The 14,607-nt window shown below is 40.6% G+C and overlaps 1 protein-coding gene across 3 annotated transcripts in view; it reads left to right on the plus strand.

The window, feature by feature from the left end:
• LOC309545585 (phosphatidylinositol 3,4,5-trisphosphate 3-phosphatase TPTE2-like) overlaps positions 1-14,607 on the plus strand; it is a 112,648-nt gene that overhangs the window by 60,774 nt on the left and 37,267 nt on the right. For all 3 annotated transcript variants that reach the window (XM_082244816.1, XM_082244815.1, XM_082244817.1), the window contains exons 5-8: positions 3,169-3,330; positions 5,658-5,777; positions 9,453-9,552; positions 11,293-11,356. In XM_082244816.1, coding sequence (XP_082100942.1) covers positions 3,169-3,330; positions 5,658-5,777; positions 9,453-9,552; positions 11,293-11,356 — 446 coding nt within the window. The remainder of the gene's footprint in view (positions 1-3,168; positions 3,331-5,657; positions 5,778-9,452; positions 9,553-11,292; positions 11,357-14,607) is intronic.

The raw sequence follows: 14,607 nt of genomic DNA on the forward strand, positions 1-14,607 counted from the left end.
TTTTCAGGTGAACTCCAGTCGTTTTGGTTGAGCTCCTGTTTACCTGGTTGGCTGTTGTTAGCCTTGGGAGTTTCTTTTTCACTGTTCCCACCCCTCATGTTTAACATTGCTTTGGGACATCCCAATAGTTAAAAATATGGTTAAAAAGATCAGGAGCTGTGTCCGTCAATGAATGAAAGAGAAAATTGAATTTTTGACTCACCGTAAAATCAATTTCTCTGATGTTCATTGACGGACACAGCACCCACCCCTTTGTGGAGTTGTAATTCTTCTAACACTGCTTGTAACAAAACTGAGTACCTATAGCAGAGAGAGACGAGTATACCCCCTGGGACTGCCCATAGGCGTAGTCAGACTTTTTTTCTGCCTAGTGTCCTACTCCTGTAGGGGGCAGTATAACCCAATGGTTAAGAAGATCAGGAGCTGTGTCCATCAATGAACATCAGAGAAATGGATTTTGCAGTAAGTTAAAAATCCCATTTTCCCATTGATGCTGCCCAGTGATCTTTCACTTGATTTCACTTATAACACGTCTAACATAAAAAAAAAAAAAACATTACTTAACTCCAAGAGAAAAAAAAGACAAGTAAATACCGCACCCCCCATGTGTTCCAGAAAATGTACTGCTGAACTGTCCTGGTCCATTAGCTACATCAATATTGTTTTATAAGATCTATAAACTTGTTCTTCTACTGGCAGCTTGTTGGCAGGAACTGGCTGTGAAATCTGTTTCTCATAAAAGGCTTCAGCACATTTTATAAAACACAAGGGATTTGATATAAAAAGAATTTGCATAGCAAGTCATCTAGTGAAACTGCATGTGCATTTGTTCGGTGCAAATGTACATAGGCTATATCTAGTGCTGTTTGAACATAAATCCTTGAATGTTTAATTGGCCACTAGATGTAGCTAATTATTATGACATTGCTATAATACTTAGCAACATCTATTGGCGCTTTTCCACTGCATGGAGCGGATCGGTTTGGCGCTCTTCCACTGCATGGTACCGCATGGTACGTGTTAGAACGGTTCGGTATGGTTTGGTACAGCGGCGCTTTTCCACTACATGGTACGGCTCGCTTAAACAGTACCACCTCGGTTGGGGTTCCATGCGGGCCGTACCCATACCATATCCCACTTTAGTGGAAAAGCAAACCGAGCCGAGTAGAGCCTATACAGTGCTGAAACGTGCCGACTCGTACCACGCAGTGCAAAAGCAAACTGATCCGAGCAGGGCCAAGCTGTGCCGAGTGGAGCCGAGCTTGTACTTGCAGTGGAAAAGGGCCATATGTAATATCATATGTTCTGTTTATAATCAATGAAAAACATTCGTCCAGCACAGAGTATAGCCTAATAACATTGAGTTTTTTGCCCAATTTGCGCAATCCAAATGTAAATGCACTTTCACTGGGCAAATATCTATGCAAATTCCTTATATATCAACCTCTATGAGTAAAAATAAGGAAAAAAACTGCACCACAGCTGGTTCTAATAAAAGCATCAATCTACATACTGATGATCAGCCAGTGAATATGTCTTTCATATCTGAAGGCCAGATGAAAAAAAAAAAAAAACAGGAAGCTGAAATATACTGTATGTCAGGAACATTGTAAAGTACATTACATATTATTGGTAATAAAGGTTGTCTGTCAACTTTTAAGTTAAATAAAGATGAACAGGAACATAACACCAAGTATACATGTTGTGTCCAAATATATTTATAACTGATTTAGACCAACTGACATTAACTGAGATTTTACAATGTATTTATCTCAATCCAGAGCATGCGTGCTCCCTAATCAGTCACACAAGGGTTAACCACATATAAGTGCTATATGAACCCACCAATGATGATTAATGATGGCAGCAATAATAGTCATAAATGATGCCAATGTATTTTTCCCAATTACCTGTGGGGCCGTATCAAAGCGGCCCAGGGTCCGCAATTGGCCCGCGGGCCAGACTTTGGACTTGCCTGCCCAAGAGGATTACTCTCTGGGGTTGATGTACTAAAGTAGTAGAGTGAATGTTTTCTTAACCACTTAGTCCTACGTCACTTTGCGGTGTTATACCGGGATGATGCCTCTAGCTAGAGACACCATCCCGGTACAGTGGTTTACAGCCGACGGTGGGCTTTCCGTCAGTAACGACCGATGCGGCTCGTGAGCCGATCGATCGTTACCCGGGTGAGCGGAAGGGGACGTCCCTCCCCTCCCGCCGCCTTCCGCGATTTTGTTTGGGGCTCCCGTCACTGCCTATTGCTGTCACAAGGGATGTTTACATTGCTTGTGACAGCAATAAAAGTGATCAGATTTTATTTTTTTTTTTAAAACCTGTAATAAAGTTAAAAGAAAATAAATAAATAGGAAAAAAAAATGTTTTAGCCGCCCCCGTCACCGTTAGCTCGCGCACGAAAAAAAAAACGTATACGGAAGTCGAGCCGCGAATGAAATCGCTGTTCAAACCACACATGTGAGGTATCGCCGCGATCGCCAGAGCGTAAGCAATAATTTAAAAAAAAGAGCTACACTAACTCTAAACTGGTAACCGTTAAAAAAATTTAAATCATCGCCTATTGAGATCTCTATTGACCGTAGTTTGTCGCCATCCCACGGGTGTGCGCAATTTTAAACCGTAACATGTTGGGTATCTATTTACTCGGCGTGACATCATCTTTCACAATTTACAAAAAAATGGGCTAACTTTACTGTTTAGTATTTTTAAATGCAGTGAAATTTGATTTTTCAAAATTTTTCCCAAAAAAAAAATTGCGTTTTAAAGACCGCTGTGCAAATACCACATGACAAAAAATATTGCAATGACCAACATTTTATTCTCCAGAGTCTTTGCTAAAAAAAATATATATATAATGTTTGGGGGTTCTAAGTCGTTTTCTAGGAAAAAATACTGGTTTTAACTTGTAAACAAAAAGTGTCCGAAATAGGGCTGGGGCTTAAGTGGTTAACTTAGTAAGGAAATTATTAAAAAAAAAAAGGATTGGATGGTTGAGAACAACAAAACGTCTCCTAGTGAACAATCTCTACTCTTATTAAAACAACCAGTATACTGAGAAACCATTCAACCAGAACAATGCAACTGTTTTTTGTCCTGTGCAGGTTTAGAAATAAAAGAGAGGTTATGACTGTTTTTTTATTATTTGTGTTTCAGAGTGTTTGGAGTTCTGCTCATCGTGGTGGATCTTGTGTTTGTCATCGTGGATCTGTCAGTGATGGACAAAAGTATTCAGACATCAAAAATCATATCAGGAATTTCCTTAAGCATTTCCATCTTCTTCCTCATAGATGTCCTACTGCACATCTTTGTGGAAGGGTACGTGACGGACCTGGCATTAAAGCATTGCATGTCTAATCTCATCAAAGCAGAGCAAACACTACTGCAAGGCAGAGTACACTACATCAAGAAAGGAAAGACCTGATTGTCTGTTATAGTTTAGTATAAGCTAAAGCAGTGTTCGTTAGTACATTAAATCGATTCTCAGTCCTGTGACTAAGATCAAGTGTAGTACATGCTGCAGCCCTTGAGTGGGGTGTCCCAGCTTTTACGTTCGAACTTTGGAGAACCACTGACATCTATTCAAGCCACTTGGTTATTATGGATACACACCACTTGATCTTTGAGGTTCATCTATTGATATAGACTCTACCTACTTGTTGCTATTGGGGTGGATGATCTCAAGCAGTGGACATTCAAGGCTGCAAAGCTCAGATTGCAGGACCCTGCCACTGATCTTACCCTTAACAAGAACCAAGTTGGAAGAAGCCACCAACAAGAAACAACTTTTCCTAAAAGGCCCAGAGATGCCTAAGTAAAAGAAGAAACCAAACATATTTTGCAGTTTTTTTTAGTGATTCTCAACCATTGGGCGCCAGCCTCCCTCCTGTCAGGCTGCGGTTTCCTTTCTGCTGTCTGTCAGGCCTCCAGAGACTTCGAAGAGACTACAGTATCTAGTGATATCACACGCTTGTGGATTGGAGATAATGTTAAGTGTTAGGCAAAGGACAGGTGCTGCCATCCCAGCACATGTAAACATGAGGCCTTTGTGCCCCAGGATATGTTGTGGTAAAACGGGCTTCACATAGATGTGAGGGGATTATCACTCTGAGGGTACCACTGCATGCCTGTCATTGTCCTCTAATAATTCAAACCATTGGGTAATCCATCTAATACAAAAGCGTGGATGGACAGACCAACGGGAAAGGCCAACAAGTGTGTGACTACATGAGAACAGTGATGGCTGCTGTCAACCTGTCAATACTTTGCACAGGCTGAGCGTCCACCGTTATTTGCTTGCACCTGTCATTTCAGATACATGAATGTGCTGATTCTTGCCACTGGAATGCAGTGTATGTAGCAAACAGCCATGTGAAGGAAGCCCTAGGGTTATAGAAAATAGAAAAAACCCAATAATTGCAGATGGGCATTTGGAGAAGGGGTTTGTTTCTGTAAAGAGTGGAGATGCCAAAACCAGGAGGGAGATTCTGCTCTCACATCACACAACTAGAGTGATGTGCAGACCAGTTGTGCTATCCACTTTATTCTACATTTCATTTATAACATTTTTCTTTAGCAAAGATCCAGTTTAATGAGCACTGGAGATGGCGGACCTGCTAATAGGGAGCAGGTAACAACTCTAGTGCAGTGTTTCTCAATCTTTTTTCAGTCAAGGCACCCCCTAAATTTATGGAAAGTCTCAAGGCACCCCGTTCTAAAATGTAAAAACGATTCTAATAATTTTATATCATGTGGCAGCATCAACACACCTAGGACACCCAACATTACAGGTGATTGATTCTTACAAAGCAAATGCACTTTTGCACACTACTACCAACTAGTATTTCAGTGTTTCTCCTCTCCCTCAGTTTCTCTTCATCACTCAGCTAATGTGACCCCAGTGTTGAGGTAGAGAGGCAGGATGGGGGAAAAACAAAGATGGTATGTAGGCCATCAACTTCCTTCTTATCAACACTGATATCATCACTGGTTGTTAGGATGCCGGTGGCTGGAAGGTTGAAAAGGTGCACCTGTGGCTTTGTGTAACTAAAAGGCAGTTTTGATTCACCTGCTGGCTTGTATACATTTTTGGGGATTTTTTTAGGCATTTTGCCAAGGCACCCCTGAAGAAACCTCAAGGCACACTGGTTGGAAAAGGCTGCTCTAGTGTACTAGTATCTAGCTGATGCCAATAATACCAAAAGACATGTATATTAATAGATGAACAGTATGTACATATCTATGTGTGCATAAAAAAATATATTTAAAATTATACTGTGTATATATATATATATATATAATTTCTGTACATACACATATATAAGCTATGTTTCCCTCTGCGTAAACCTATACTACTTTTTCCCAGTATAAGTCACGTATTTAAAGATAGCAATGAGAGATAACATCATTTATTATCAGGAAGAGAATAGAAGGTTGTTGAATTATTTAAACGATGAACCCCAGATACAGTGACTTTTCCATTTCTCATATTTCCTCCATGCTCACATATCAGGATGTGTCTTGTATTGTGTGGAATGTCAGCACGTCTGTTGTCCACCTCTCTTTTGTTCATCTCACTTGGAAATCTTATTCCTGTAAATATATTGAACATAACATTTTTGCTGTTTCCAATGTTTCTCTTTCAGATTTCGGAAATACTTTAGTTCGAAGTTGTATATATGTGATGCTGCTATTGTTGTTATTACGCTGATTGTTACCGTGATCTACGCGTTCACAGATTTCAGTGGAGCCACCAATATTCCAAGGTATGACATCATTCCAGATAGTTAATAATAAGGCTTGGTGGGCATGACTTTTTTTAAAGTATCATGTTTTGATATGGTGGCTGGTCCTTTACCTTTACAGTCTAGGGCATGGGTGTCCAACCTTTTGGCTTCTCTGGGCCACATTGAGTGTAGAGAAATTTTCTCGGGCCGCATATAAAATATATACACTGCACATGCTCACATCCCCCCCCCCCCCCTCTGAGGCAGCCTCTGCCTACCGTTAGTTGGAAGCTGCTGTGGCCATGCCCCCGACCCGACTTCCTTCCTCCCCAGGAAAAAAAAAATTGTCAGGGGGCAGTGGGCCGCATTGCCTGGGGTTCCGGGCCGCATGTGGCCCCCAGGCCGCATGTGGCCCCCAGGCCGCAGGTTGGACATGCCTGGTCTAGGGCATACTTATGTGTGTTTGTTCATAATGCTTATACTATATTTGTCATAATTGTATCTCTGGGACAGTTCTTCAAATCCTTGTATCATGAAAGTAAGAATGTTCTTTATATGTATATTTAAGCACTAGATGCAGTGTATTTTAGGGCCCTTTCATGCTGTGCACATTCTGTGCTGTTCCGCTATTCATGTACTTCTTTAGAATGTACATTTTACACTTTATGTGAAGCAGGGGAGGCTCACTTAGGAATAGACAGTTTCCTTAGTGCATTTTCCAAATTCTGCATCCAAACTTTTGATATGTTTGGATAAAACCTTTGATAACCTAACCCAGCTGTGTTTTCAGCTCATCCCTAGTGTAGAACAATAAAATGGGGACATTTGATTTTGCCTCATTCACATAGAGCAAATGTACCAGCAGTTTCACTCGTTGAATAGCTATGATTTTTTTTATAAATACACCCCTAAGTGTGGTTAGTGTATGACCAGTTATATCATGTCCATTAAGAGTTTTGAAGTTCAGCCAAGTTACTGATTCTCTAGAATGCTCAGAATAGATTTTGCACTTGGATAACCAAGGCTCCAAAGAGAGCTGACCACTTAAGTTTAACGTGGACTTTAACTCTTTTTTTTTTTACTTTTTTTTAGTTTTGAATAAAGTGGTGAAGTGTTAAGATGTCCTGTCAGGTTTTCATTGCTGGCTCTATCCTCATTGCGGAGATTTTCCTTTGCTTCATGTCCCTGAGATATATAACAGGTCAAAAGAAATATTCCCAAAGTGAGGGCAAATCTAATTTTGAAAGTTGTTACCAGAATAGGCGATCCTCTATTAATTGTCACCCCTTATCCTGTTCCAGAGACAGCCCTAAAAGCTTTCCTTCTCTTTCTTCCCGTTCTGTCTGGCGACAATTGTATCGAGAGCAAATATGGTGTACCTTCCCAGAAGGGACCCAGAAAACAACAAATACCAGTAAAATGATCTAAATATTCCCTATTCTATTCAAAACTAGAAAAAAAAATGGCTGGACACTGTAAAGCAGAGTAAAGTTTATTTTTCTTTATTTTAATGCAAATACTCTTAAGTTACCTTTTAAACATAGTGAATGTATGCACAATTGAAAACGATGGGGGGGATATATTGGAGAAAAGATAACATAGACCAGCTGTGCATAACAACCTAACTAACTACAGCTTGTTCAGTTAAGCTTTGAAAATGAAAGATAAAAGCTGATTGGATTGCATAAGTGCTCGAGTTCTGATAAATTCCCCTTTATGTGTTTTATGGGTTTTCTAGCTATTTTGCACGATCAGGATTCTCTATGACTTTTTCAAATGATTTAGCTGATTTTTGCCTATTGGCTGAACAGCTCAGAGGTCATAAACTTTCAACACCTCCCTTATAGTATGTCATTATGCTCCTATATTTGCATAACCACTGGCATTCATGACCTCCCACTCCCAATACAGAGGAACAGACTATATTCCAAACTTGATGTCCATCAAGCAACCAAGCCACAGTCGGTATGTAACCTTCCAGCCCTCACCAGACTTCAAATCTAGTCGGGAGCCCAGCCTTTGCATGCTAAGTGACAACTGCTCCAAAGGGCTTTAGTACTGGAAACTCTAGCTTTCAATCAAAGGATCAACAAATGGGGGATGGGCAGATAATTGAAAGGTCCACCCCCTTTCGTCATATTATTATTATTAAGGATTTCTATAGCGGCAGCAATTTACGCAGCGCTTTACAATATTAGAGGGAGACAGTACATATATAATACAATAAAATACAAGAGGATTTAGAGGGCCCTGCTCAGAAGAGCTTACAATCTAATGGGTCATAGATCCTGTTTCATTCATAGAAGCTTCAGTACATCTTCTATGAATGAAGTGGCTCTGTGGAAAGGGCGGGCATAGTTGGGCTCTCTTGATGAGAACCCGTGAGAGCACCTTAATTCTATTAACCCCTTCTGCACTAGGGGATTACAATGGTGGGGGTGGGGGAGGGGGTATGGACACTGAGGATTTCAACTAAAAAAAAGCATCAGCACAAGGAACACATCCTACTGACTTTAAAGAGGTTGTAAACCTCCTAAAAAAATAAAATAAAAACAAAAACCTGTAAGACAAAGGCATAATGATCAAGTATGCATTGCATACTAGCTCATTATGAGATACTTACTTTAGAATGAAGCCCCATACAGCGGCGCCCGCTCACCGCCGAGACGGCCGACATGTTCACCCATCTTCCTTCCGGGTTCGTGTCCTCCGGCCGTCTGATTGGCCGTCATTCCCGCGCATGCATGCAGAAGCTGCCATTTACGGCACAGGCCTCTGAAGGAACAGCATGGGCGGCCGTTCCTTCAGAGCGCATGCGCCAGTGATGTCACTGGCTGCATGTAAAGTAAATATCTCCTAAACGGTGCACATTTAGGAAATATTTACAGTACCTCTAGGTAAGCCTTATCATAGGCTTACCTACAGGTAAAAGTTACAGAGGAAAGTGTACTTTCTCTGTCAGTCATATCCCTTGTGAAGATTTCTCTGTTTTTTTTTTTGGCTGCACTTTAAACTATCTGTTCTGTTAATTCACAAAAACTAAAGCATTGCAGTGTCGTGCTTCATTAACGAAGTTCATTAATTTTTAATGGATTGGCAGTGCGTCTTAATGCACTTAACATTGGATTATTTATTTTAACAGAACAAATTGCAATACACAGCATTTCTGTTGATCTGCGCTTTAGTGCAAGGTGCATAACCTCCCACTGTGCTTATTTGTTTTACAATGCATTAACTCAGCGCACATTTATAAAAACTGAACTCTACAAGAAAGCATGTGAATAAATGAAATATGGATAATTCAGAAGGTAACTCAGATTTGCAATTTACATGCATGCACATTTTTTAACCTGAGAGTTTCAGAGTGTTTGCATTAAGAAAAATACTTTAGTCCTGTTTTAAGTTCATTACTAATATTTGGGTAAAGCATTCTTAATCTCTCCAGTTATGGCCACAATTCATAAATTGTGATGTGTATTTGGATGAGGAATACAGTATCTGGTGCAGCTAATCATGCATTTGCAGATTTCATTGTCTAGCACATTGGTAAAATCTGCTTTTCAATGAAAGACGGGATGAGATTATTGCAGAAAATTAAAGAAACAAACTTGGCCTTTTTTCTGTTATCTGCATGAAAATATATAAATATTAAAGCATTCAAAACATACAATGTACAAATATGAGCTAACTAACTGAATTTTTCTCCCCTCCTAGACTGGTAAACTTTTTCCGAGCTTTGAGAATTCTCATCTTGGTGAGAATATTTCGCTTGGCATCTCAGAAAAAACAGCTGGAGAAGGTTACCCGCAGAATGGTAAGAGTGGTCTTATTTAGGCTGTGGGATGGAAGCCTGAATGGGCTCAGATACACTGACTTCATAAACCCCAAATACTAACCACAACTTACAAAGTCATCCACAACACTGCCCCCAGCTACATCACCAACCTCATCTCGAGATATTGCCCAAAATGTACAATCCGCTCCTCCCAAGATATCTTGCTCTCTAGTTCCCTTTTTACCTCCTCCCATGCTCACCTTTAGAACTCCCCTAGAGCCGCTCCCATCCTCTGGAACTCTATACCCCAGTATGTCCAGCTAGCTCCCACCCTGTCCACCCTTAGGCGATTCTTGAAAATGTATTTATTCAGGGAAGCTTACCGCACCTCCACCTAAAAATTGTACTTGATTCACCTCCATTAGATTATCCTCTGCAGCTATTACTTTTTGTACCACCTCCCTTTAGATTGTAAGCTTCATGAGCAGGCCCCTCCAATTCCTTCTGTATTGAAATGTATTGTAATGGTATCATCCTCCTTTATATTTTATAGTGCAAAAACATGATCATGTACAATTTTATTAACCCTGAGCATCCAATCAGATTTTACATTGCTGTTCAATCAGAGAGGGCTAAAAACTGATGAGTTACTGGATACTGTAAACATTCACAAGTAGAGGTTGACCGCACTCCAATAATCAGAAAAATGCAAATTTTATTGTAATAATCCAAGATCAAAAACATTACAGTTCCTAGATAGGGGATGACAGCAGTTTACTGGAACTGTGATGTTTTTGTGATTTTTTTTGTAGTTTTTCTGGCTATTGGCGTGCAGTTAACTTCTACTTGTACATTTTTGGATTTCCTCTACTACAGATCGTACCAGCACCCTTTTTATACAGAGAAAGGGTTAGCGTGTGGGATAAGTCCACCTGGAGCAGTATCTGCTCTTTTGCTTTGAACATTACTGGATACTGTACCTCGTACGAGGACTGTTACAAAAAATAATTGCAAAAGTGGGCTTAACTTTTTTATTAACTTACATAAATCATTCAAATTTCACCTGTTGGCAGAATAAATAGCTGGTTGCTGGCTATACATTATACAAATTCTTTTATTCAGTTCCCTTTAGATTTACCTTCAACTATATAGCGCAAGGGCCTGCCTGGTTGCATACGAATTGAATGGGTTTAGGTTTGACCTCATACCATATGGTTTTGGTAAATCTAAAGGAGATTAGTACAAGACAGTTGTATAATGTACGGCCTGCCTTACTCTACCAACTTGTGAAATTTGAGCAACCCAGTAAGTAATAAAAAGGTTATGCCCACGTTTGTATTATTTTCGGAATAGCCCTCACATACAGTATAGCTGGTTTTCCTATAAATGACATATATGTTGACGTCTGTCACTAGACCCCATGTAACATAGTTTTATTACCTGTTGATCCTGCCAGATCCATTTGTTTTCTTTAACAGGGTAACAACATGGGGCCATTGCCAAGAACATTATACTTATATGCACAATAAAATAAAAACAGTTATAAAGAAATATGTCTGTTGAATTTACTAGTTGCTTTGCTTTCATGCTAATACTTTGGTTTCAGTACTTTCACTACTGACCCCAAAACAAGTATAGAGATATGGAATTCTGACCTTTGCCCAACTTACCTTCTCATTTACAGCTGCACTTTCTGTCTTCTTCCTTTCAATAATCAGAATCTAATTGACTTTTATAAAGTGCAGGTTATGCAAACTAAGAAAACAATCTCTTTTCTAGGTTTCTGAAAATAAGCGGCGGTATCAGAAAGATGGATTTGACCTGGATCTCACCTACGTTACAGGTTGGTGTTACGGAGGAATATTTCTGAATTTCCTCCTGGGTAAACTATACCTGTAATGCTTCAAACCATATATAATAAGGATGAAGAGCCTAATGATGTAGAGCCCAACTTTCACTTATATAACCTTATCTGACATTGGTAGCCTAAAGCCTATGAGATTGTATACATATGATAATGGATACTGCTATGGTCTTGGTATATTTACCTAATATTATACCACATATAGATCTGGTGTACCCACAAACAAGGGCAGGGCTTTTTTTCAGTGGGAACGTGGGGGAACAAAGTTCTGGCACCTCCAGCACTAAATGTATGTAATGGCAAGGGGTTTTGGGGTGTGCTGCAGGGTCTATTGATTGAAGGCTTTTGTTGCTGTTGGGGGATCTATTGTTGTTGCAAGTGGGTCTTATGTTGCTGTGGGGTCATTTGTTGCTAGGTGGAATCTGCTGTTGAGGAGGGGTCTATTGATGCTGGCTTTGGGGATTTTTGTTGTTGCTGCCTGGGGTCTATTTTTTCTGGGGGGGGGGGGGTATATTGTTGCAAGTGGTCCATTGTTGCTGGGGGGGGTCTATTGTTGATGGGGGGGGGGGTCAATTGTTGCTGGCTGCAGAGGACCTATTTTACAGATTTTCTTGTTATCATTGACAAATTCCATAAAAATTACTTAGCACCACAAATGTCTGTATTCTGTAAAAGGGGGCAGTTTGGAGAGGAGGGTAGGGGTTGGAACCAAGGCACGGGGCTAGGAGGTGGGTAGGGAGTGGATACAAAGGGTGACTCTGAAAGGGAGAGTTCCGGCATCTATTTTCTGGGGGGAAAAAACACTGAACAAGGGTATTGCTTATGTTGAGTAAAAATGTATCTGAATGAAAATATGTCAAATTAAGAAATATTCCAATATGTTTTAATCTGTTATTACAAGATATGTTGTATTTTTTATGCTAGGTATTGCATATTTTTAATTTAGAGTATGACAACACAAATTCCAATACATTTCAGCAATTACAATGGGATTATAACAGGACAAGATCTGTTGTACAAGTACATCTAGCTTTGTCACACTACATTTCTTCAGTATTAGCTGAAAGGAGTTATGGTAACAAACAACAACAGACGATCATTGTTCATTTTCTTCTTCATTTTATAACTTGCTGACAAATTATTAATCACCTCCCTTGGACAGAGTACGGGACACAATGAAGGAACTTTTCCAAACCAAGGGATCTGTGACCACATCTAGATATGGTTATATCAGTAATTAAGTGAGGTCAGCTAACTAAATATAGGGGCTTCAAGTGTCCAGAAGGTGACACATTAGCCCAATTTTTGTAGAAGTATTGTTATAAAGGGTTGGGTTGCCATTCAGAAAGATGGTATTTAAAATATTTATTAAGATGGTATTACTAAGATATAAAAATAAAAGCATATTACCTTTAGGCTGGATTCATATTTATGCGTTGTGATGTGCTCAGCATTTTTTGGTAATGCTCTAGGCCATTGTGAATGGCACGCCAATACAAAAGTGATTCAGCCCACCACAATGCACAATAACACACTACCAAATGTAGTGTTGCATTGCATCGCTAAAAATGCTGCATGTCCTTTTGTGTCCTAATGCATTGAAAACCCATTTGAATGGGCAACCTTAAAGTGGTTGGAAACCCTTACATATGCCCAGTTAAGTGACTGGCCTCAGATGATACACAAACCATCCTACATAAGTTGAACCGGTTTATCAGAGGCCATCTCTTCTCTACATACGTTCAAAGTGCAGAATTTAAACGGCTTATCTGAGCTTTTAGAGGCAGGGGGCTGAAGTTACACTCTGCAGCTCTCAGTGAGAAGAGCTCTCTGAGAGCTGACTGGATGGAAGAGACACCCCCTTCACACAGCACTCAAGAACAAATCTGAGGCTGTCAATCACAGGCTGTGTGCTGGAGCTCCCTCCTCTGCCACCTTTTTTTTGTCTTGGTGTCAGGAAAACTTGTCAAAAGTGACTTCTGCAGATATCAGAGGAACAAGGTAGCAGGTAGAAATGCTCTGGATTGAAACAAGTAAACACTATAGAGGGATAATCTTTGTTTATATTTCAACTCATACAACCACTTTAACCCAACCCCTGTTATGGCAATGCACTGGATAGGACGGATGTGAATCCACCCTTGTTTTGGATAATTTGACACTCTAAAATGCCACTTTTTCTGTTCTCTCTGCCATCTCCTTTACTGCATAGCTATGTGACAAAAGAGGAAGATATAGTTTAATAGAACTTTCTCCCCGTTGCAACAGGCCCAGAAAAAAAAAAAATATGTTTTTGCAGATTTTTAGTGTAATGGACAAAATTTAGAATGAAAGTGACATTCTCACAGGTCTGAAATTGTTAAAATTCTAAATTAAATTGCGCAAGCTTACACAAGTGATTGACAATCACACAGTAAAACAAAATGTCACTATAGACATATCCATAATGCATGTTGTATGTGCAGTGCACATGGGCTTCAAGAGGTACGGGACCAGCTGTGCACTCGCTGTAAGCATTGTGGGTGTGCAATAAGGCAGCAGTGTTCAGGTTACAGGATTGCTCTCTGGGTTCCAGCACTGGGTGGTAAAAGAAGCCTCTTTCCAGTACCCACTTGGACATTTGGACTTGGACCCACTTGCCAGAGGGAGGCAGATTCAAGGCAGCTCTGTGCTGCATGGCATCTTACTGGATGCTTCATTCAGTAGCTCAACCATCAAAGCTGCTGCAGTCTTCCCCTGATTCTCAGAAGAGACTTTCAGAGTGAAAAGATTGCTGGCTGCACACTGTGCTCTGACGTCCTGTTACAGTAGTGACCGCACGCTCTGGCATGCGCTGACACTTTTTGAAGAGAGAGCTGCATGAGACTGCAGGAAAGGGACGTGGTGAAATGTATTTTCTGCATAGTATCCCAGTAGGCTACCAGGGAATATAGGGGATACCTTGCAGTCAGCCCATGACCACCTATGCTGGGGGATGCAGGGCGTTGCTTCAGGCAAACACATATATCCAGAGCTGCGGGGGGGGGGGGGGGTATTGTTCCAGCCAGCCACTGACCAACATTAGTAGGTGGGTTATTTTTGCAGTGAGCCACTGACCACCAGCTTTCGAGGAGCTATTGTTCCAACCAGTCACTGACCAGCAATGCCGGGGGGGGGGGGCCTTGTTCGATTCAGCCGCTGACTATTACTATAGGGGGCTTAAGCCATCCACTTACCACCAGTGCTGGGGG

The sequence above is a fragment of the Pelophylax lessonae genome (genome assembly GCF_965119305.1).
Source record: "Pelophylax lessonae genome assembly, chromosome: 2".
Lineage (NCBI taxonomy): Eukaryota > Metazoa > Chordata > Amphibia > Anura > Ranidae > Pelophylax > Pelophylax lessonae.